A 25,314-nucleotide genomic window follows, 5' to 3' on the forward strand; every position below is an offset into this window, starting at 1 on the left:
ATGCCTAGAGCCTGTGCACTGCAACAAGAGAAGCCACTGCAATGGGAAGCCCACGCACCACGACAAAGAGTAGCCCCCGCGCGCTACAACTAGAGAAGGCCTGTGCAAAGCAACGAAGACCCAATGGAGCCGTAAATAAATAAATAAATAAATAAAAATTTTAAAAATGCCAATCTTTCAAAATTGCTTATAGACTCTCAAAAAACATATATTTTGTTAAGGAAATAAGGGGTGTTTCCTCGTTAGAAGGTTGAGTGCGTGCACTGCACTGTGAGAATCCGCTTGCTGCTTACTCCAGTGTTATTTATCAAAATTAGAGAATATCTTCCATTATTGTCTAAGGTGTATGATTTTCAAATCAATGTGTTTTAACTTATAAAAATCCTGTGAGGTAGGATTCTGACTAGAGATGTTAGGAAGGAAGACAGTTTTCTTCTTCTTTTTTTTTTTTTTTTTTTTTCTTTTTTCTGAGAAGCCCCGTGAAGAGGCTTCTAAAGAAAGCCTGTGTAGCTAAAGCTGCCCCTGGGCACGTTCAGCTGTTAACTGACTGCTTAGTGTTAATGTAAGCGGGGGAGTCACTCCCCACTCAATGTCACACTTGAGTTGCAAGTACCCCTTTGGTCTTGGTTGATGGTTCTCAAGTGACCTAAGTTAAACCGTTTCTAATCCCTTGAGTGCTTAACGAAAGGTGTGCATCAGAACCATCTGAGGAACTTTGAGCAAATACACATCCCTGTACCTGACCTCAGGAATGCCAACTGAGTCAGTCTGCGGCAGGGCCTGAAAATCCGTATTTTCTAGTTTCCACAAGTGAATCTTTGCCCACTCTAGTTGAGAAGCATTTCCTGGGAAGTCTACACTGGTGCTTGGTTTCCGGTGGACATCAGGAAACTTCTCCAGCTATTGCCACTCATAAGACAGTGTTTCTATCAGCCTTAATTGCTGTATGATTCTTTTTAGATTAGCTGATAATTACAAATTTATGATATCCTTATGAGATGAAAAAGTTGCTTTGTAAACTCTGGTGTGAGACCATAGCAGAGAAAGATTTAAAAGTACATTCACAGCAACCCCATTTCTAGATAAGTACTCCAAATAATTGAAAGCAGGTGTTCAAATCAAAACTTGTATATGAATGTTCATAGCAGCATTATTGACAATAGCCAAAAGACGGAAACAATCCAAATGTCTACCAACTGATGATTGAATAAGCAAAATGTGGTCTAGCCATACAATGGAATATCATTCAGCTATAAAAAGGAATGAAGTACTGATTCATGCTAACACATGGATGAACCTTGAAAACATTATGCTAAGTAAGAGAAGCCAGACACAAAAAGACCACATATTATATGATTCCATTTATGTGAAATGTCCAGAAGAGGCAAACCTGTAGTGACAGAAAGCAGATTAGTTGTTCCCAGGGGGTGGAAGGAGGGAGAATGGAGAGTGACTTCTTAGAGGGTATGGGGTTTCCTTTTAGGGTAAAGAATGTTCTGGAACTAGAGTGGTCATGGTTGTACAACATGGTGAATGTGCTAAATGCCATTGGACTGTACACTTTAAAATGGTTAACGTGGTGAATTTTATGTTATGTGAATTTTATCACAATTTAAAATCACATACAAAAAAGTGCATTTAATGACCCAGTTTGTACAAAGAAGTTCAAGTCTTCTCCCAGACCAGCTTCTCTCCTTTCCTTCCTTTAATTCTAAATGTATTTGCAACGTATTTGGTAGCTACCAACAATTTTTAGACATTTAAACCGCAAGCTAAATATAACCGGAGTATAAAACATAAAAGGTATCATACATATTGGTGATCTTGCTGATAATTTCTCATATTTAATCTCCTTTTCTGAACTTCATTTGAGATTTCAGTGAACACAGCCAACATCCTTCCTAATCGGTAATGCATGACGAGGTGATGCCTTTAAAATGTGCAATCACATAACCTCATTTTAAAAATCTCTCCGGAAGGTTAATACCTTGAGGGAAAATGAGATCTAGCGTGAGCTATCCAGCAGTGGACAAGCAAACTGTTTTGAGGGCAGAGACTTTTACAACCTTAGACTCCCTCCATGGCAGATACATCCAGAAAGTGAAGTTCTTTGTTCATTTTTCTCCTTTAACGTTTTTTTCTCAGCTATAGTGAGTGGAGGTTATTTTTGCTAGTTGACGCTTCCAGCAGAAGTCATTAGCTTATATGACTGCAGTGAGATCAAAATGAGGCTGTAATGGAAGGTTTAAGAAAACAGTTCAGGAACTGTTTAGGTCCTAAAAATCGTGCTCTTATGAGATCTTTACAGATGGCTCAGTTGGGGATGATAGGAGTGCATTTAATTTCACATTTTTGTAGACATTTAAAGCTAGTGGGTCTTACTTGGGAATAATGAAGAAAATTTGCCTTTACCCAGTGGCTATCAGAAACCACTAAGCTAGTGATTTGGTTGCATTTAAGATTCCTTGTGGTGTTTTAAGAGATTTCACATGGATGAAAGCCTAGCAAAGTTCTGTTCTGGAAAATATTTATTTAAAAAGGCTCATTGTCAGGGAAGATCAGCATTCTTTGTCTGCATCTTCCAAAGAATGCTAAAACCTTGTGGAAAAATCTGCTGGTTGAAGTTGTCTTTGGCCTCCTCTGGCTGATTGTGAGGTGGCCTGGACCACCCTGAGATGCAGTGCTTCTATCTTCGGAGGGATTTTTTTTTTTTTTTTTACTTCTCTTCTTTGTCACTGGAAGATTATGAGGTAAGTTAACTGATATGCATCAGTTAACAAAGTACTTCTTAGTAGCTGCCACATCTCCCTCCCCCATACATCGTACGTTCTAGGCAGTGGAGCTATAGAGTTTGGAAAAACATAGTAATCTGCACCTAACTTAGAAGAACAAGATCTGGATATTTCTGGGTTTTCACAGTAAGAAAGGAGATCCCTACCCAGCTTTAAAAAAACGGTCTTCTGGATCAGTAGCCACAGTCACTTCGCCAGTTCTCCACTTTGCTCAAGGCCAGTGGGAACCTTTGGGCTGAAGGGCCAGGATGCAGTAAGGACGGGGCCTCAGGTACTGAGTCGCAGGGTGGGGCTGTGAGGGACTTGCCCTTGGCACTCCGAAGAAGGAAGACATTCTAAAAATCTGCACCGAACATCATCTTATCATCAACGAAGAGATTTTTTTCAGGGATTACATCATCTAGGTTGAGTACTGGCTTTCTGCCAAGGTCGGGCTTTGGCAGGCCTCGGTTGGGAGGTGATGAAAATATTTGCAGTTCACCTATTATTTATAAGAGCTTTTGGAAAAGAGCTTAACTAAAAGTTTCAGTTGTTTCCGGTATAAAACATGTTTAGTGTTCCAGAGTATAACAGAGGCAGGGCAGCATTTGAAGGGCATAAACTTATTTTTTTTAATCTTTCAAATATCTTAGTGTATCATTTTTTCTTTTCTTTTTTTGTCATCAACTGATATAATTTTCATCATAGGAGTAGACATTTTTAATTATGAGTCTTGGAACAGTGATGACAAAGTGATGACTAACACGTATTTATTAAATGAGCGAATGAATGAATGAATGATACAAAATAGATTCATGGCTGTGCCTTTGCTCCTTTGTGTCCCCAGACAATAGCCAGGCAGCTGGCGGAGATCTTGTTGCGGGGTATGTGTGAGCAGAGCTACTGGAACCCTCTGGAGAACCCACCATGCCAGTCACCTCTGGACGATCCTCTCCGGAAAGGAGCAAACACAAAAACCTACACCCTCACGCGGAAAGCCCGTGTCTACTCAGGAGAGAAGTATGGGAGTTGGTGTCCTCATCTGTAGGTTAGGGGATGGGAGGGAAACTTCAGGAAAATGTAAGGATTGAATAGAAGTTCAAGGGTAGATTTTCTACCAGTTTAATAAAGATAGCTCTTTACTCTTCATAATTTCAGCAAATATCCATGCATGCGTGGGGACGTTTTGAGTAGGAAAATGCTCTCATCTAGTGCTTGGCTGCCATTCTCAGCCTTCACTGTTGGTCTTTGGGATTTTCATTTCGTTTATTATAAGAACCGCAGAACCATACAGCAGTCAGTGACAAAGCTATTAGTAAGCCAGAGTTGACTTTTCTTTACTTTTCCTCAGCAATTCCTTGATCCTTTTGTTTAAAAGCTTGTTTTAAACTGAATTAGCTGTAAGAAGAAGGCGAATTTGATAATTTACCGGTGATTGGAAGGTGATGTCTCTTTAGAATGTTTTAATTGGTTTAAGTTTTGGATTGGGAACTTGATCACCTTTGAGGAAAATGGGCTAGGGAAACACTCCGGTCTCAGCCTGGGATTTCCCCAGGTCCGGGAAGGAGGAGGTGGGAGGAAGAGAGACCACAAGAAGGCGGGGAAACGGGAACAGGGGTTGACTCATTCCTCCCCTCAAAGCTTTCCTTCCCGTCTTTGTTCCTACAAGGACAAGGCATGATGGCTTTTCAGAACCTCTCCATGAAGCAAAGGGGAACGTGTAAGAATAAATACGGAAACCTTCTTTAGTCATTACAAATTGGAAAAATGGCTGAAAGACCGCAGGCTGCTGCTTCTGAGGCCCCAGAAAGCACTGACAGACATGGAGTGATTAGATAGTTATTATGTGTGTGACTTCTGAACGCAATGCCGCATTTTACAAGGGGCAGCATTTCTCAGGGTAACTGCCTCTTAATCCTCTTAAATTGACCCTGGCATTTGTCTCCCTCCTCATCTTGTTCAATTTGCATTTCTTATATGGATTCAGACTACTGAGCATTTTCTTAACTTTTCCCTGCGTTTACTCCTTAGTACTTATCTGGATTCATAGAACATCTGTTCTAGCAATTCTCAAACTCTCACTTTTAAAATGCTGACCCCTCATTATGAACTATTTAGCAGCAGGATTGGGGTTCTTTTTTAGGTGATATTTAAATCTTAAAAATAGACCCTAGATTTTTCTTCTGCTTCAGATGCTTCTTAGTAGCCAAAGTGCCGGTATATTGAAGAATCTAATTCTTGTTCCCTCCCCCAATCAAGTTTGACACATGGATGAAGCCCTGTGTCTCTCTGGGTGCGATTCCAGTGTGGCCTCACCCCTTGAAGGCAGAGAAGCTCACAGTGCTGGCCACTTCTCCCTTATTTCCTAAACCACTCAGCCTCTGTCACTCTTTTAACATCCGTTTCCCCATCTGTACAAGGAGAATCATGGAGGCAAAATGCAGATCTAGTTAAATGAAGTTATTAGTTAAAGGGAAGATTCCCATGTGACAGGTTACTGAGACACAAGTTTCATTTCACACAAATACACACATTTTTTTAAACTGTTTCACTGAGATATAATTCACATACTATATAATTCATTCATTTAAAGTGTACAATTCACATTAGTATAGCTTTTAATATAGTCACATAGCCCATCACTACAGTCAAATTTAGAATACTTTCACTACCCCCAAAATAAACCTAGCACCCCTTAGCTGTCACCCGCCATCCCCCAAACACTTGTATTTTCACATGAATTTTAGGATCATTTTGTCTATTTCTGCAAAAAAAAAAAAAAAAAAGGCAACTGGAATTTTGTAGGAATTGCATTTAATCTGTAGCTCAATTGGAGGAGTATTGCCATCTTGACAATATTAAGTCTTCTGATCCATGAACATGGGATATCTTTCCATTTATTTAGGTTTTCTTTAACTTTTTTCAGCAACAATTTGTAGTTTTCAGGGTATAAGGTTTGCACTTTTTTTTTTTTTTTTTCGTGGTACACGGGCCTCTCACTGTTGTGGCCTCTCCCATTGCGGAGCACAGGCTCCGGACGCACAGGCTCAGCGGCCATGGCTCATGGGCCCAGCCGCTCCGCGGCATGTGGGATCTTCCCGGACCGGGGCACGAACCCGTGTCCCCTGCATCGGCAGGCGGACTCTCAACCACTGCGCCACCAGGGAAGCCCTGCACTTCTTTTGTTAAACTTATTCTTAAGGGTGTTTTGGTGTGTGTGCTATTCTTTTTGATACTATCACAAATGGAATTGTTATTATTAATTTCATTTGGGGGCTGTTCATTGCAAGTATATAGAAGTAAAATTGGTTTTCTATATTGATCTTGTATACTGAAGTCTTGCTGAGCTTGTTTATTAGTTCTAATAGTTTTTTTTTAGATTCTTTAGGATTTTCTATATACAAGATCATGTCATCTGCAAATATAGTTTTACTTCTTCCTAACATAGATGGCTTTTATTTCATTTTCTTTCCTAATTGCCCTGGGTAGAACCTCCAGTACAATGTTGAATGGAAGTGGCAAGAGAGGACAACTTTGTTTTATTCCTGATCTTAGGAAGGGGAAAACATCCAGTCTTTCACTATTAAGTATGATGTTAGCTGTGGGTTTTCATAGATGCCCGTTATCAGGTTGAGGAAAGTCCCTTCTATTACTAGTTTGTTGAGTATATTTTTTTGTGAAAAGGTTTTGAATTTGTCAAATGCTTTTTCTGTATCTACTGAGATGATCATCTGGCTTTTGTCCTTTATTCTATTGATGTGATGTATTACATTAATTGATTTTCAGATATGAAGCCAACCTTGCATTCCTAGGTGAATCCCACTAGGTATATAATCCTTATTTATTACTGAGTTTGATTTACTAGTATTTTGTTGAGGATTTTTGCATCAATAGTCATAAAATAATTGATCTATAGTTTTCTTTTCTCATGATGTCTTTGTCTAATTTTGGTATGAGGATAATACTAGCCTCGTAGAATGAGTGGGAAATATTCCTTCCTCTTCTATTTTTGGAAAGAGTTTATGGAGAATTATTATTAATTCTTCTTTAAATGTTTGGTAGAATTCACCAGTGAAGCCATCTGGTCGTGGGCTTTTCTTTGTGGGAATGTTTTTGATTACTAATCCACTCCCTTTACTTGTTACAGAGCTATTAAGATTTTCTATTTCTTCAGTTTTGGTAGTTTGTGTCTTTCTAGAAATTTGTCCATTTCATCTAAGTTACCTAATTTGCTGAGTACAGTTGTTCATAGTATTCACATACACACACACACACACACACACACACACACACACACACACACATAAAATTTCTATAAGATTGGTAGTCATGTACCCTCTTCCATTTCTCATTTCTCCTTTTAGTAATTTGAGTCTTCTCTTTCTTTTCTGGGTCAGTCTACCTAAAAAGTTTGTCAAGTCTTATTGATCTTTTTGAAGAATTAACTTTCAGTTTTGTTGATTTTTCTCTATTGTGTTTCTATTTCTCTAGTTAGTTAATCTCTGTGCTAATCTTTCTTCCTTCAGTTATCACCATCAGCTTTTAGCTTTCTAGTTTTGCATGTTCATACCCTTACTTCTGATTTATTAGTAAAGAGAGAAAAATCTGCTTGGGGCTTCCTTATTAACAAGACAGGACTCTCCAATCAAGCAATTTTGTGGCAAAAAGATGTTATCACCAGTTCAGTTATGTGAGTTGGGAGGTAAAAAGGGGGAATCCATAGATGATGTTTAAATCTCATTTTGGCCGGTGGTCCCTCCTCTCTCCCCTCTTATGAGGAACATGAGCACAAAGCAAACTTGATGTGCCATAGATCCTTCCAGCTCCAGCAAACCACACGGACCATTCAGGACCATTGGTCATGATGGACAATTACTGAAAAATAACCTCTGCCAGAAAACTCCCCTCCCTGTCACTGCAACCTGGATGTGAAGTGGGTACAGGATGCTCATCCTCTCTCCGTCTTAAATGTTGAAAGGAAATAAAATGCTGATAATCCAAGATAAAAAAAGAGAGGAAGAATCACATGCCATAGGCCTCCTTACTTCCTTTCTTCTAGATCTTTCTATGAAGAATTTTATTGACTTTTGTTTACTTATTTTTTAAGTAAGCTTTTTACTGGCACATAATATACATTGCGAAAAATACACGAACCAAAAGTAGAAAACTTGATGAATTTTCACTAAGTGAACACATGCAAGTAATTTAGCATCCTGGTCAAGAACTAGACATTGCCAGAACCCTAGAAGGGCTCTCTGTACCCTCCCCCAGTTACTGCTCCCTGCCCAAGGGTAACCCTATCCTGACTTCTATCACTGTAATTAGTCTGGCCCATTTTTGAAATTTACATGAATGGAATCACATATTAAGTACTTTTACGTTTAACTTCTTTTGTCTAACATTATATTGGAGAGATTCATCCATATTTTTGCATGTAGTAGTCGTTTGTTTTTGTTGTTGAATAGCATTCCATTTTATTAATATACTCCCATATGTTGATCCATTCTACTCTTGATGGACATTTGCGTTGTTTCTCATTTGGAGCTAATAGGAATAGTGCTGCTATGAATATTCTTATACATGTTTCTTAGTCCACATATGTGTGCATGTCACTCAAGTATGTTTTTACTTCCATTGTATTCCTTCTTGTAAAAAGCACTTGAGGTGGCTTAGATAATTAAATGCATATTAGACTAGATAATTAGCATTAAGTAAAGGAGGAAGCTAGAAACCACTATGATGCCAGGAAGCGGATGATGATTTATTGAAAACTAGGAGTGCCACACTTGTGCTAAACTCCTCGGTAGGCCTAAGAGGAGAAAGTAATGATCATGGCGTGCTAAATACAGGTCTGAACCTCCTGGTAGCCAGTGCAGAGGCTTTTGGTAAGGACGAGGATGCTGTTCAGAGTTTAAAGATAGGGGACATTGAAGGGTCCTAACAACTACTTGATGGCAGAACTGAAGCTGTGAATGGCCATCCCTTCAATCAACTTCCTCCAGGTCTAAGGCCCCAGGCTTCTGGCTCCACAAGGCTGAGGCCTGGGCACCCCAGGATCTCCCCTTGAGGCTCTTGGGCCCCAAGAGGATAATATCACAAAAGGAGGGCCCCAACAATTTTGACTGTCCACCCTGAGCTCCACACTTCCCTGGGCAGGGGAGAGGGAAAGAATGACCAGAAATAGATCTAGAGAATTCATGATTATGGAGAAGGGGGCATTCCAGTGGGTAGCTTTTTAGGCATGTCTCTTAAAACTATCCTTTCCCCCTCCCCCGCCCCCCACTTCTTCCTGCCAGCCCTGAGAACGTTGCAGCACCCCTGAGTACCCATCTTTCCTGCCTTGAAAAGAAGGGTAGAGGAAGTAGAATTAGAATCAGTTAATGTGCTACTTGTTAGCAGCTCTAGTAAAAATAACACAACCTCACATTTAAGTAGACTAGATGGCTCACGTGGAATTTGGGGATTATCTCTGGACTGAATTTGCTGGTGTTAAGTTATGATTAGAATGGGCTCCCTCTCTTTTCAGTTAGTCTGGACAATGCAGAACTGGGTAGCTGTGAAAAAAATGATTAATGGTTCTGCTTTATTTGTAAGGTCCCAACTGCATGTAAGCACGAGCCAGGATATCAGGAACTGATTGCTGGATGAGGAGACACACAGACACACACAGAGACACACACACAGACACACACACACGAGCGTTCTTAATTCAAAGCCTGTTGGCTCTATTTCTGAATTTAAGGGGAAAGAAATGTTCCATCTTCCAAAAACCCAAATCACCTCAAGTTACCTCTTTAAGGAGGTCACTGCACATTCCAGAATCCTGCTTCTCACTCACAGCCCAGCCCTTTTATAAATTTTAGCCCTGCAGGAGCAATAGGAACCATCCCACAGGTGGTTTCCTTACCTCCAGGGATGACTGAATTGTAAAAAGAGTATCAGTCACTGGACTTTTCTGTCTTACTCCTCATGGCCCTTTGACACAATACAAAATTTGCCAGCACTTCAAAGAGAACAAATATTTGCAATCATTTGGAAAACATTTTTTTGGCCATTTTGGGGGGGAAATCATCCCTTCTCTTAAGTTAAATGATTGTAATATTACCCCTGGGAAGATGTAAATTTAGTCTTTATTTAGTCATCTCCAAAACATCCCCAAGTTTTTTTAACCAAGTTCATTTTTATTGCACTCTTCTACCATTCCACGAAAAAGAGTTGATGGGACTTCCCTGGCAGTCCAGTGGTTAAAACTCTGCGCTTCCACCGCAGGGGGTGCGGGCTTGATCCCTGGTGGGGGAACTAAGATCTCACATGCCCGCCTGGCATGGCCGAAAAACAAACAAACAAAAAAGCAAGAACCGAGAAAAAAAGAAACAGAGTTGAGTTTGGCCCAACCAGTGATAAGACTTACAATTCTATTCAAAGGATGCTAGAGCTTTAGAATGGGGGAAAATGCTGGAGGGTTTTTTTTTTCCGGCTGTGCCCCACGACTTGTGGGATCGTAGTTCCCTAACCAGGGATTGAACCCCCAGCCCCCGGACAATGAGAGGGCAGAGTCCTAACCACTGGACCACCAGAGAATTCCCTGGAGGTCTTTTAAAACGCTTAGAGCACAAAAAATAGGATATAGGGAATGGAGACCAGAGTTATGTTTGGTTTTTATTGTTCTTTAATCCTGAGCAACATTGAGCTTAAAAGCTTTTTATTTTAATCCAAGATGGTAGCCAAATCCCATAAAGTTGATGAATAAGACAGCTCCTGCGTGCCACCCCGTAGTGCACGTGTGTTTGGGTAAGATAGCTCACTAAGTTCTTACAGTATTCTACATTCAAACTCTAAAATTGCTTCCTATCTCCTGTATCATCTAAATGACAATATACAATATGCCAGCTAGCAAGTAAGAGGTAAGAAGAGTACCATGTAGCGAAATGTCTTCAGTTTATACCTCGTAATGGGTTTAGGAGAAAGCTTGTGTTATTTAGATAACGTCAGTTTGTAGTGATCAAACTTCCCACCTCTGTAATAGGCACAAACATTCTTTGGGCTTTTAACTTGGTTTCTACAGCGTCACCTGGCTGCCTGCTATTAAAATGCGTAGTTAAAATATATACATTCCATAGATTACCATAGAAATAAACAAATTAATCCAGGGGCCCAGATTATACAGTATTTTTCATGGGTTCTACACTATATAAAAATCTAGAAGCTGTTAGCCGTTCAGTTCTGCTTAGTCATGTATTTTGTGTTATTTTGAAATTGCCATATATCAACATCAATTTTCTTTATACAGCATTTTTTGTCCTCAAGAAAATACTGAAGAAGCCCTGTTGTTATTGCTGATTAGTGAGTCAATGGTGAGTAGAATGTGTTTTTACGTTTTTCTTTCCCCTATTCCTGTGGTCCCTGTTTTGATATGGTGACTCCATCAGGATAATGATTCTTTCTCTTTGGAGACGAGTACTTTCCGAAGGGAATATCTGGTGGGAAAAAAGTATAGTGGTTTAAAAAAAAAGGGACGTTTCTAATTCTTGGACTGGCCAGATATGTCCCTGGGTCAGCCTGGAGCATGGAGCTTCTCTTTCCTTAGTTCATTCATTTATCCACCAAGTACTGATTGAACACTAACACAGTTGTATATGGGTAACTATAGCTAAAATGACCACCAGAGGAACCTTGAAAGGGGAAAGAAGCCCCCAAAAGGTAACCTTTATGAGCCTTCTCCATTTGCCTTGGTGGGAGGGAGAATTTGGGGGTGAAACACTTGTATACTTGAACCTCTGGTTTCCATAGCAGCAGCCTGATGAAACTGCCTCGTCCTCCTGCCCAGGTCCTCTCCCCAAGCCCCCACCTGTTTCCCAGGCATTGCAGAGCCCAGGCCCAGAGAGCCCACTCCTGTTACCTGGCTCTACTGTTGTGAGGGAGTTTTTGCCAGACCATCAAATTCCTTTGAAATGTTTTCTTAGTGTTTGGCCAGGATATCAAATGTAGGTCTACGATTTCATCGCTCATCCTTTACTGGGTTTCTACTCTGCATATCGCTAGACATGACAGCCCGGCTTGAAACATTCTGGAGTAATCTGTGTTATAGTAGTTAATACCTTGGCAAGTAAATGGTGTCTGCTGAGCACCTGAGCAGAACAGCAAGCCCCTGGAACTTGGAGGGACCTAGAGGTCCTCACATCCACTAGTTATTTAGACGAGGGACCGGAGGCCCAGAGCAGGCAGAATGAAGGCATCATGCAGTGGTCTGCTGCTCCTTGTAGCAGAGCATCCTGCCTTCTTCCATAACTCCCACCCCACCAGGCAGGCAGGAGGAGAAAAGAGGAAAAGGCGTCGTAACTAAAGCAAGAGAAGGTGTTCCCTTCTTCCCCAAGCAGACAGTTTAAATGGAGGCGTGAAATACACTCAGGGAGAAAGACTTAGAAACGGAGCACAAGAGGAATGTCTGCGTGCTGAGTGAAAGAGGGGCAAAAGAGGCTGGGATTAGGCAGGCAGCGTAGCTTTCTTGCCTTAAGTTAAAGCTTTGGGTTCTCTTGTTCTGTGAAATGGCCCCGAGATGTTTATAAGAGCGAGACTGCTTGAGTCACCGCTTCTTTTTATTTGGAAGCTCTTTGACATCATTGGCCCTACTTCTTCTGAAGGAAACAGGTTGCCCCTGTGGCTTATCTTTCCTTGACTGTCAGCTGGTGACTTAGGACGGTGTCATTTACATCCTCTACTCTACCTTGGCACAGATGTGGAGGCACATATGTGCACAGGCTGGCGCCCCGTGGCCTCCAGTAACTGGTGTTCAGATGGGCAGGTCTCACCGTCATCAGTTCTGTGGGGGGTGGGGAGGGGGGCTGCCCACACAGGCCTCATCGCTGGACTCTTCACAACCTGGCACTTAGCTTCCTTTGGGCAGACTTGGTTAGTAACGGTGTAAAAATTCTGAAAGTGTGGTGAGCATATGCTTTCGATTTCTTGGACAATTCTGATTGAAAGGATTGAGTTCTATTGTCAGATCATGTGTTCCAGATTGGAATTTGGGAAACATGGCCACATCTCTAGAATGCTTGCTCTAAGTGTTGTTGTCTTGGGAGTGATGTCCCCAACTCTCCTGCTCCCTCCTTGAAGTGGTAGAAACTAGTAATACTCAAAGTTCGGATCCCCTGGAGACAGTCAAATCTGACTCTGTTGTATTTAATTTCCAGGAAGTCTCTTCAGAGGATGGTGAAATCCAATGACAGTAAATATGAAGGGCTAGGTTGCCAACCAAAATGATTATGTTCTCCCTGTAAATCGTTCCATAGTTACGTAGGTAGAAGTCTAAATTAAGTTGCCTTTGGAAGTCTTTTTTCACGTCCCTTGACTCCTTGATTTTTTTCAGTTTTTAGACCGAAAATAGATGTGCTCAATTTCAGAACCAAAATGAGAATTGCCGGGCTTTTTTGGTGTCTGAGAAAATTGTATTCTTTACTGGTCCTAATTTTAACTTAGAAGCATAAATTTGTCCATAGTCCCTCCACCTACAAGAACTCATTTGGAATTGAACTGCATTCTTACCTCAAGTCAAATTAGTTTCCCCAGGAGAAAGGGGTTATCAGAGCCATATTAGTACAACTACCACTGAGACAATGTTCTGGGACATTTATTATTTGTGGACCTGTTTGAGGTTCTATATTGTACCTTTTTAATCAAAAAGCACTGAGAGACTTTTTCTTTTAAAAAGAAAAAGAAAGACGCATTTGGGCATAACCTGAAAATCTCTCTTAAATGGTGTTTTGTCTTACTCCCTTCTCTCCCAGGCATTGATCTCAATATGGAACATTTAGAGGAAATAAATAAAATGAGACCACTTACAGCAGGCCGTATTTTCCCCAGAGCTTCATTTTTGGGTCGAAAGGCACTCCTAACAAGAAAAACTTAGAATGAAATCTTCAAAAGCAGGCTTGTTTCCATAAGAGATGACTCACTTTGTAGGAAGTGGCCTGTCTTATATATTCTTATTTGTCTTTGACATTTAAGAGTAAGGAGTTTTAAAACAAGTAAGTACTGACAGGAGGCTACAAGTCAGTGCCTTGGACTCACACGAAAGAAAGCATTCACCTCGTTAGTGAGCAGGAGATTGTGTGCGTGGCCTTTCCAAGTGTCAGGCAGGAAGGTAGACGTCAGCCCGCCTGGACCGGTGACCCTCGTCCTGCACGTGCCACTTCCGTGGGGAGAACGGAGGGGCCCTTTCTGTGCTCCTAGGGATGGACTTCTGTTCCTTAGCAAGGAAAAGAAGACAGGAAAAATCTAACTTTATTGATACTGAACTCCCTATTAGGGCGAAAAGGAAAATGAGCTATGTTTAGAGTCTCCAGTACATGTGATATGTCTGGAGGAATTGGGGGAGAAATTTCAAAAGTAATGAAAACAAGTCACTGTGAAGAGCGGTTGATTTCTAGATAGATGAGATAAATAAGCTTGAACGCACCTGCTGTATTTCTGTGCTAAGCAGTGGGGAAGAGAAATAGGCATGCCCTGGTGTTCTCCTGGGTCCTCTGTGCTAACGTCTTTTAAAACAAAAATCCGTTTGCTTCTTGCTGTCTCTTGTACATCTGTTTTGTGCTTCCCTAAACAAAGTTGAATTAGTTTCTGTAGTCTGTTCCAGCGAAGATGTCATATAGGGATTTGAACGTGACTTGGGTGAGAGAGGAAAAGTACGCTATATCTCTGTTGGACTGATGGAACGTGATGACACCATTTGGTGATGGGAAGTGTGGGGCTGGGAATTTTCTCCCGCTCTGTAATGTACAGCAGAAGCAGGATCTACAAGTGAGGCGCAGCAGGGCTTCACTTGGTGGTTGATTCTGCTGCCCCAGAGCACAGCTGTCTGTGAACCCGAGCCCAGGAGGAACCACCCTGCTTTGCATCGACTCCTAAAGCTTCCTCCAGACGCCTGCTGACAGGGACAAGTGCCCGCCAGGCCTTCAGTGTTTGGATAATACCATGTTACCATGTGCTGTGGTGCTCTGGGGATTTTGAATAAATGACCCCTGTCTCATTTGTGTCCTTGTCTCCAGACCCGCGGCAAGCTCCCAGGGGCAGGAGAGCCTGGATGGCTTCTCTGCGCACGGTGACAGCTGTGTGCACGGGCTAGCTCACCGTCTGCTTCTCTCTTCTGTGTTGTTTCCAGGCCAACCGGGACGCTGTGCTGAGCAGGATACCTGAGCACAAGAGCGACCGCCTCATCAGTTTACAGAGTGCATCTGTGGTCTATGATTTACTGACCATCGCTCTTGGGAGAAGAGGCCAGTATGAGATGCTGTCAGAGGTACAGCCCTTGAGTCTGGTTGACTTCCAGCAGTGGGTAGTGCTGGCAGTACCAGCACTGTGAAGAGCTGTGGGACCTGGTCTTGTCCCCACCCCCCGTCGCTGGCAGCCATGTGACCTTGGGCCCATCACTTAACTTTGGTTTCCATCTCTGCAAAATGCGAATTGGGCTAAACGATTAGGTGGTGGAATTCATTGGTGGTCATCTCCTACCAAGGGTCCATAAACCCACTGGGGTGAGTTCACGTATGAGAGAAGGCAAGCGTTTCTCAAGCAGTGTAATTTCCACCATAACCCCAATCTCCCATCTGTGATATTAATTTCCTTGTAAAACAGGTCTCATTTTATATAAAGTATCAATGCATAACTCCTGGTGAGGTGGCATCTTCCGGCACAGTGTGCGTTGGGTGAGCTGGTGCAGGCTTCACGGGAAGTAAACGCTGTCGTCACGTAGAGTCTTTTACTTGTTCAGAAGAGACCCCAGTTGCTTACAGATCTTGTACCAGGCATTGCCATCTCATTCCCTCAGCTGCTAAGAAACACTTAGGATGGAAGCCTGACGGGTTTTCCAGTTTCAGAAGAAGCTGGTTAATCCGAGGCTGCGGTTATGCGTTATTGAGTCCCTGCCCAGAATACCAGATCCACCCTGGTAGGGGCTAAATCAGTAACAAGATCATTTTATCTTCTCTTTAGTGAAGTAAAAAGAAAGAAGGGAAGAAAGACAACTCCTTTTGTTAAAACGAACTTTTCCATGTTATTTATCTTTCTTTTTCTAAATTTACACACATTGCAACAGCCTCTGGGCACGAGGACAGGGAATGAAATACAGTAACAGATTGGCTGAAATCAGATAAGCACCCAGCTCACCCTGTAGCCTGCCTGCCGGTGCATCGCCACATTAGGCAGGAGCCTTGGAGAACAGATGAGCCTGCGTGGCTTGGATCTTTTTTTAGGCTTTGGTTTGGTGACTATACAGGGCAATGGTTACTCAGTCTTCAAAAAAAAAACAAAAAGCCCTCGCCATCTGGCTTAGATAAGGCAATGAGTCCAGATGTTCCTGTCATACACGGTATACCCCCTGGGACACTGCCCAGGCTTGGGATCGGCCCAGATTCTTTACCACCCCAGGGGCTTTGGCTTCCTGGGACCCCCTCCTTCTGGCCAGCTTAGTTCCTGTCCGCCGCTTCCACCAAAGAGCCCATCTGTAGTGCCACCCAGCTCACAGCTGAGTTCTCTTAAGGTGAACTCCCCTCCACCCCCGACAAACCACTAAAAGTTTCTCAGAGGCCAGGGTTAAGCGTGGTTGGCACGTCTGCTTTCCTCCCATCATGTAGCAACAGAACCTGTCCCCAGCTTGAAATTCCCCTGTGTCCGCAGCAGGTGTGAGGAGCCTGAGGCTGACAGGCTGGACAGCCCCTGCCCACAGGCTTCTCGTCGTGCCACAAGTGACTCCAGGGGCACGGCTGTCATCCTAGCGGCATTCCTCCGCAAGCCTGCAGCTCCCTGGCATGGGCCTCTGCCCGGCACGGAATCCTGGGACCTTGTCTTCAGCCAGATGACTTTCACCTTGACATCACATGTAGCTTCATCTCGTGGTGATGACCTGACGCCCAAGTCACTGGGTAGTCCGGTTGGTTGCCGGAGCCTTTGCAATTCAGAATATGCTCTAGTCACATTGTCAACAGTGGAAACAGTGTCAGGGATTGCCTTGCAAGTGCTGGAGCAGAGCGGTGGAAGAAAGGGAAATTTATCACTGTGTATCCCTCGGAGCCTTTTGAATTTCGTGCCATGTCTGTGTTTTATCTATTAAACATATAAATCGATGGATCAAATATATATATAATAGAGGACATTCATTTCTGTAACACATATAAATGCAGCCCCTGGTTCTGTGCCAGGGGCTGTGATTCAGGCCGGGGATGCAGCCGTGGGCGAGGCGGGGTCCCTGTCCGTGAGCGGCTCCCAGCCCAGAGGAAGGCCGCCAAGCAGCAGGCAGTCGCCATCTGGGCTGGCCGCTGCCGGGGGGTCTCCACACAGGGTCTCATCCAGTAATGACGGATCTGAATCCTTGGCCTTAGCTTGTCTTGCTATTTCTACTTAGTTTTGCAGATGGAGCTTCCCCCAGTGCACATGTGGCGGCCACGGTGAAGCAGACCTGAGTAGAGCTGTCTTAGGAGGAAGGCGCAGGTGCACAGCGTCTCGAGGGCTGGCCCTGGTTTGGGAGAGCTGCCTCCTGGAGGAGGGTCTTGGTCCGCCCTTGGCTGAGCGCCGACCTCTCTCCCTTGGTCTCAGGCCATGACTTAAAGTGTCCCGCTTTCCTCATTTGCTGGGGTTTCCTTCCTCCCTCCCTCCCTTCCTTCCTCCCTCCCTCCCTTCCTTCCTTCCTCCCTCCCTCCCTCCCTTCCTTCCTCCCTCCCTCCCTCCCTTCCTTCCTCCCTCCCTCCCTCCCTTCCTTCCTCCCTCCCTCCCTCCCTTCCTTCCTCCCTCCCTCCCTCCCTTCCTTCCTCCCTCCTTCCCTCCCTTCCTTCCTCCCTCCCTCCCTCCCTTCCTTCCTCCCTCCCTCCCTCCCTCCCTTCCTTCCTCCCTCCCTCCCTCCCTTCCTTCCTCCCTTCTTCCCTCCCTTACTCCCTCCCTCCCTTCCCTCCTTCCCCCTTTTTCCCCCCCAATTTGTATTGTATGTTTCCTTCCTTCCTTCCTCCCCACCCTTCCTTTCTTTCTTCTCATCTGCTCTTCCATTTCCTGAGGACTTTAGGTTAAAAGGCTAACTGGATTTTTTTTAATTGTGGTAAATTTACATACACTCAACCACCTTAAAAGGTACAATTCAGTGGCATTTAGTACATTCATGCTGTTGTACAACCATCACCTCTAATTTCAAAACACTTTCATCACCCTGGGAGGACACCCTGGCCCCACTGAGCAGCTGCTCCCCACTCCTCCCCGCCCCCAGGCCCTGGCAGCTACTAATCTGCTTTCTGACTCCGTGGATTTACCTAGTTTGAGTATTTCATGTAAATGCAATCATCCATCATGTGACCTTTTGTGTCTGGCTTCTTTCACTTGGCGTGATGCTTTCAGGGTCGTCCACATGGTAGCATGTATCCGTCCTTCATTCCTTTTTATGGCTGAGTAACATCCCATCGTATGGATAGACCACGATTTGTTTCTCCATTTATCAGTTGGTGGACATTTGGCCGTGGCGACAGTGCTGCTGCGGAGTAACTGGCTTTTAAACTTCCTACATTATTTCTCTGGGCCCCACAGATGTTGGGATTATCATTAGCATTCACGTGGCGGTTGTTTATATCCTGTCTTCATCTGCTGCATCGTCACCACAGTGATCTTTCTCAAATACCCTTCTGTTGAGAAACATTTCATGGCTATCCCCCTTGCCCCTTCTTTTTCTCCCTCTTTTTATTTTGTTTTGCTTTCCTTTTCCTCCTGTAATGAAAACAACTTCATTGTCTTTCTGCCCCATGCTACAGCCCTTGAAGAATCAAACATTACATACAAACATGGAAAAGAAAAAAGTCACTGAGAATCCCACTCTCCTGAAAGAGCTGACTACCCACTGACATTTTAGAGATCACTTTGTCCTATATCTCTTTATGAACAAGTGCATGTACATCTATGTAAGTTTCAAGGAATGGGACAGTATCAGAGACGTTTTATTGTGGATTTTCCCCATCATTCTCCTCCCCTCCATTGACATCCCCACCCCAGCCCTGCCTCCTCAACCCCCAAACCCGGGTCAGCCATCTCATGTGTCCTGGGCACAGGCCCTAGAGTCAGAGAGCTTCGGTTTGAGTTCTGGTTCTGCCGCTTACTAGTTGTGTGATCCCGGCAAATCATTAACCTCTTATGCCTCAGTCTTTCCTTCTGTAAAATAGGCATAATAATCACACCTATGTCAGATCATTCTGAGGGTTATTCGCTAATTCATGTAAAGTGCTCAGAACGGAGCCCTACACATAGAGCTCATTAAACAGCAGCCGCGTGCTGCTGTGCTATCTCTACCGCTGGGTGCCCAGGAGTCGCCAGGCATGGGGGAAGCAACGAAGTATACAAAAACAGTATCTTGTCTTCCAGAAACTTCCAGTCTATATAAGGAAATCAGAAAACAACACATGGAAAGGTAACCAGTTAGAGAAGACTAGATAGTGCAAGGCACATTAATTGCAGATGAAGGGACTAGGCCGGGTGCAGCAGAGCTGGCAGGTTGGGGGTGCCAGGGAGAATGACAAACAGCTGATGTATGAATTGGCTCTTCGGGGCCTGACAGGAATTAAGTCTAAGAGCAGAGGGACACCCTCATTGTCAAGGTCACGGAGGTGCAGGGACATGAGGCCTTGCTCTCGTGGAGGGAGGAGAGGAGGTGAGGACTGGGTGAAAGCATGGAGCCAGGTTGCCAGACCCTGACGTGTCTGGTACACCACCCTTCAGCTGCTCTGTGAACAGATTCTCTTTGCCTCTGTGCCGCTGCAGGAACCTTCCTTTCTTCTGGGTAGAATCTTTCATGAACAGAAGAGTTCACCTCCACCAGGCTGCTGTGAGAGGAGAGGTCTTGCCTCCTTCCCACCCTGTCCTCATCATACCTTCCTCCCTTCTCTTGTCCCCAAACAGCGTCAACACTTCTACATCAGGACGCGGCTAGCACGGGTCCAGGCACTCCCGCACCAGCAGGGACAGGGTGGGGGGCCCCCAGTCCATCTTCTCACACTCACGACACCTTTGTGTGTGTCGTAAGCATTGTGCAGACTCCGCCCTTTAAGAACGGTGCTTATGTGGGGAGCAGAGCCACTTTGCAGAAAAACTCTCCTCTCTGTCTCCGTGGTTCAAGATGGAAGGCTCCCCTCGCATCTCAAGATGGGCTGCTTTCTTGTGTGCCCACACGATGCCTTTCTTTCTCTCGGGGCGCTGTTCAGCCGGATCCTGGGCAAGGAGCGCTGTGTGCAAAGGGAATTCAAACCAAAGGAGCATCACATCCTCATCCTAACGGGTTTAAATATAAGCGCAATGGTTACCGTATCTCCAGTGCTAGGAGTTTTCATGTTTTTAAAGACTGATGTGAAGCCCTGCTGAAAGGTTTGTGTAGGAAGGAACACTTCTTTTTCTCCCCCTTTTTAAACAGTAGCGCTAGTTGGCATGACAACCTGCGCTATTAAAAGTAAAGCAACAAGCACCGCTTTCTCTGTTTTTTAGAATGAACCCAAGCTGCTAAGGAATTGTTTCTTGAATTTGACTATTAATGGCTCCATTTTGACAGAATGTTTTGGGGTCCTTTTTGAAGGGTGTGTGTATCCCCTCTACACAGACATGGCAGCTTTAAAGACAGAAATGGTTTTTTTATCTTTCCTGTTGAATTCGTATTCATTTGTTTATGGTAAATCTCAACAACTTTATAGTTCTGTGGGTAGAACTGTCTGGCTCGTGCTTGTACCAAAGGGGCATCTACACGTCCGTACCCCAAACACTTATTTAATCAGGGAGCCTTGTAGAAAACACTTGAACATCTAACTACATCTGCTTAACCGGCCTATCATTTGTTAGTTTACACTAACATTTGGTATTTCATGCAGCCCCACTCACTCTGCAGAAACCCAGCCTTGACCTACATGCCAGGGTCCCTAGAAGGCATCAGGGTGGCCTGATGCAAACGGAACCGCAGACTTCTGAGAAATCGAGGCAGAGCGTTTGGTTCGTGATAGGTGCCCAATAAACACTTGCTGAATAAACCCGTGCTTCAAAACCAATGTACATTCTCATCCTGCTTTCCTTTGGTTTGGGGGTAAACTGTCCCTGGATGTGCAATGAGTGTATCTTCCCCAGGTAGGCCCAAAGGTTAAAGGTCCTTTACTTGGGGAATAGCAGAGGAAGAGGTGGGCCCTGCTTGGGGCAGAGCACTGACTGGTGCAGATCCCAGCTCTGGTCCAGCTTTGGGGGTCAGCCCAGTAGGGATCAACTACATCATTTTTGAACGACAGGCCTGCCCTGAAGAATCTCAGCCACTGATGTGGCCACAGGTGTCTATATTCCCACCATTATGGGTATGTTTTTTGAAACAAGCATCATTGTTCTCTTCTTATGGCCCTCAAGGGAAAAAATTTTTCACCTTAAAAAATGCCATATTAACCATTTTAAAATATATAATTCAGTGGCATCAATTGGATCCACAGTGTTGTGTAACCAGTATGTCTGTTTCCATACTTCTCCATCACCCCGAACAGAAGCTCTGTACCTATTAAGCAATACTCCCCATTCCCACAACCCCCATAACCTGGTAACCTCTAAGCTACTTTTTGTGTCTGTGAATTTGCCTATTCTGGGTACATTATACAAATGGAATCATGCAGTACTAGTTTTTTGGTTCTGGCTGATTTCACTTAGCCTAGTGTTTCCAAGCTTCAGCTGTGTTGTAATAATATATCTGATAGCGTGTATCAGAACTCCATTCCTTTTCAGAGCTGAGTAATATTCCATCGTGTGTATATGCCACATGTTGTTTATTCATTCGTCTGTTGATGGACGTGTGGATTGTTTTCACCTTCTGGCTATTGTGAATAATGCAGTGATGGACACGTATCTGAGTTCCTGTTTTCAGTTCTTTTGGGTATATGTCCAAGAGTAAAATTGCCAGGTCACATGGTAATTCTATGTTTAACTTTCTGAAGAACTACCAAACTGTTTTTCACGGCAGCTGCACCATTTTATGTTCCAAGCAGCAAGGCACGAGTGTTCCAGTTTCTCCACATTCTCACCCACGCTTTTATTTTTTGTTTTTGTTTTTTTGCTGTTGTTGTTGTATTATAGCCATTCCAGTAGGTGTGAAATGGTATCTCATTGTGAGTTTCCCTGTTGACTAATGATGTTGAACATCTTTTCACATGCATATTCATCATCTGCGTTATCTTGTTTGGACTAATGTCTGTTCAAGACCTTTGCCCATTTTTTTAAAAATTATTTTTTTATTTATCTATTTTTGGCTGCTTTGGGTCTTCGTTGCTGTGTGCGGGCTTTCTGTAGTTGCGTCGAGCGGGGGCTGCTCTTCGTTGCGGTGTGCAGGCTTCTCATTGCGGTGGCTTCTCTTGTTGCGGAGCACGGGCTCTAGGCGCCCGGGCTTCAGTAGTTGTGGCCCATGGGCTCTAGAGCGCAGGCTCAGTAGTTGTGGCGCCTGGGCTTAGTTGTTCCGCGGCACGTGGGATCTTCCCGGACCAGGGATCTAACCCATGTCCCCTGCGTTGGCAGGAGGATTCTTAACCACTGGACCACCAGGGAAGTCCCCTTTGCCCATTTTTATATTGGGCTGTTTGTCTTTTTGTTGTTGAGTTATAGGAGTTCTTTATTTAATGTGGATAAGAACCTTAACAGATACATGATTTGCAAATACTTTTTCCCATTCTGTAGGTTGTCTTTTCACTTTCTTGACAATGTCCTTTGATGCGCACAAGTTCTTAATTCTGATGAAGTCTAGTGTACTGATTTTTTTCTTTTGTTGCTCATGCTTTTGGTGTCATATCTAAGAATCCGCTGCCAAATCCAAGGTCATGAAGATTGTCTGGGGCCCCCCTTACAGGACAACCAGAAGAATGGATCCTAACATTCGACCTATATTCAAGCGTTCGTTGAACACCTACTTTGTGTAAGACACACCTCTGGGGAGCACCCGGGACACCTTACCTCCCTCCCTACTTCTTGTGTGTGTCAAGGGGCCACCATGGTTGAAGTCCCTGGTGCCCAGAGCCAGGGGAGAAGGACTGAAAACAAAGACCAAAAGGTGAGGGCAGTTGGGGAGAGAGGAGGGAGAGGAATGAAATGCCCATTTCCTGAGTTTAGGGATTCATTTTGTAAGAATAACAAAGGGCTACATCAGCAAAAGAGCAGATGGAGCGGTATTTGAGTAGAAACCTGGCAACCCTTTACTCACTGTGCAAACTTGATCCAGTTGCTTCACATCCTCGAAGGGAGAGCGTGCCGGAGGGTGGCGTCCAGCGTTCACGCTCTGTAATAAAGTCTGTGACCTTTGAAAAACAACCCACTCTCTACTCCCCCCACCATGGCCAGAGGCAGCGGTGGCCTCTAATTTAAGCATCTGCTGAAGTAATAAAGGTTTGACACTCCTCTGCTTGAAGCCATATCGCTGCTTTAGAGCAAAAAGAGAAACGGGAAGCGGGGGCACGGACGTGGGGTTTGCTCCGTTTTATTTCCAGTTTAAGGGGAGAAAACTTGAGCAAGCCTTGATGGGTGTTGTCTATGTTTTCTCAAAACTGGGTAGGAGGACTTTTATTTGTAGCTGAGAGTCTCATCAGCCTGACTTTTAGAAGCTTTTCCTGGCCCCAGACTCCTTGTAGAGTAGATCTCTCGAACTCCACTTTAATTTGTGCTTTTATATGCAGTTAATTTAGAAATAAGGGCTCTGACCTGAGCATCATGAGACCTGGCTTCTAATTCCAGGGCTGCCACTGTGTGACCCTGGGCTGGTCCTATCTCCTCTCTCTAGGTCTTAGTTTCCATGTCCTTAGTAAAGTAAGAATGGGACGAGATAATCTCGAAGGTCAACACGCTCTCTGATTATATCAATCTGTGGGTCTAAGATAATGGTCCAGAATGTCTAAATTGCTTAGATAGTTTTTCATTGCTTAGTTTTTCACCGCTAAAGTAAGGAAATGAAATATTATTCATATACCATGTTAAATTTTTAAAAATTGTTACACACCTGCCAGGAATTACATTTATTAATTGATTCATTAAGTATATACGATGTAGAAAAGAAAAGCTTCCTAATCAATCGAAGGATCTAGGTTATGAGAACTTGTAGGATATGGCCAACCTGTCCACAAAGGTGAATAATGGAGACAGTTCTCTATGTTATTTGTTCTATTTTAATAGTGATGAATTTTAGACATCCCCTCCAGGCTAAATTTGAGGGGTATCTGATTATTTTATTCCTGCCCCCTCCCCCATGGGTTTTGGAATCTCACCGTTGAATTCCAAATATAGACGTTGGCTTTTCCTTGCTTGTGGTATTGCACAGCTGTCACTGCCATGCACCCAGTTCGTGTAATTGGGCTTTGCATACTAGGAAGGTAATTGCTAAATCCTTTTCTTCTGCCAGAAGAACTTCTCATCCCTGGAGCCCCCTCAGAGACGGCTCGTTTATGAAAAGCCAAATTAGGAGACTGGAAGGGATGAGCTCTTGCTACCAAAAGGAAATAACATTTTTGGAAGTGACATTTTGATGACCACTCAAATGATTAGGATGCCAATTAGAGTCTAATTATTGTTCTACCAAATATTCTTGATATTAAATGAATGTTATCTGGGATTTAGAGAGAGGTGGCAGTAAGTCTGATTGCAGCAAATGGACCTGTCTTTCCTGGTAGAGATAATACTGTTGCCAAATCCATCTTCTTTCCTTGTAAGGGAGATGATTTGGAGATATCACCTGCTGTTTTGTGTGGGTGACTAAGGGATCTGCAGATCTGCATTGGAGTCCACGTCCCGCTCCCCAGGCCCACACTGCCGTCTCTCCGCTGGACATTGGAAATGGAAAAGGGCCAGCTCTCATCTCCCCCTTTCCACTTAGGGGCTCCCTTCCTCTCTCCCCCTGCCCTCCACTGGCACCCCAGCCCCGTTCCCAGGGCTCCTCGCCGCAGATCTAGCCCTGCAGCAGCATCCACTACTTCTTTGTTTCATGAAAGCGACATCAGCAGTAGCATGTTTATTGCATTCGCTCTGTGCCAGGCACTCTTCTAAGCATTTTACACGTATGACTTCCTTTAACCCAATAACAACCCTCTGGCTGGTGAGCGAGGCGTTTGGATTAAGCTTAGGCAGTCTGGCCTTAGAGCCGCTGCCATCAGCACGTGCTGCTCTCCTCTCCAGCCACCAGCCAGGCTGGGTCTGGGGGACCGAAGCCGCCTCTTATATGCACCCCACTCCCGTCTGTCTCCATCCTGCAACACCTACATCTTCTTCCATTTTCATTAGTACCTCTTTTAGACTGGAACCGTTATTGAAATGTGAATTACCTCACTTTATAGCATATATTCTGCTCCCAGGCTCCTTACTTCATTAAAACTGGAATTTTTAAATTTATGGACAAGATGTTATGCTGTCTGTGATCTGCATCAAAATAATATGTTGGGGAGAAATGGGTAGGGATACAAATGAAACAGGGTTGAGAATTGAGTTGGTAGTTGAAATAGGGCGAAGGGTACACGGGGATTTATTATGCTATTTCCCCTAT

The 25,314-nt window shown here is 43.9% G+C and overlaps 1 protein-coding gene across 7 annotated transcripts in view; it reads left to right on the forward strand.

Moving 5' to 3' along the window:
- TTC7B (tetratricopeptide repeat domain 7B) overlaps positions 1-25,314 on the forward strand; it is a 239,921-nt gene that overhangs the window by 109,177 nt on the left and 105,430 nt on the right. For all 7 annotated transcript variants that reach the window (XM_060170014.1, XM_060170084.1, XM_060170174.1 and 4 more), the window contains 3 exons: positions 3,619-3,791; positions 11,062-11,125; positions 14,932-15,069. In XM_060170014.1, the coding sequence (XP_060025997.1) occupies positions 3,619-3,791; positions 11,062-11,125; positions 14,932-15,069 (375 nt within the window). The remainder of the gene's footprint in view (positions 1-3,618; positions 3,792-11,061; positions 11,126-14,931; positions 15,070-25,314) is intronic.

Source organism: Lagenorhynchus albirostris, chromosome 1 (genome assembly GCF_949774975.1).
Source record: "Lagenorhynchus albirostris chromosome 1, mLagAlb1.1, whole genome shotgun sequence".
Classification (NCBI taxonomy): domain Eukaryota; kingdom Metazoa; phylum Chordata; class Mammalia; order Artiodactyla; family Delphinidae; genus Lagenorhynchus; species Lagenorhynchus albirostris.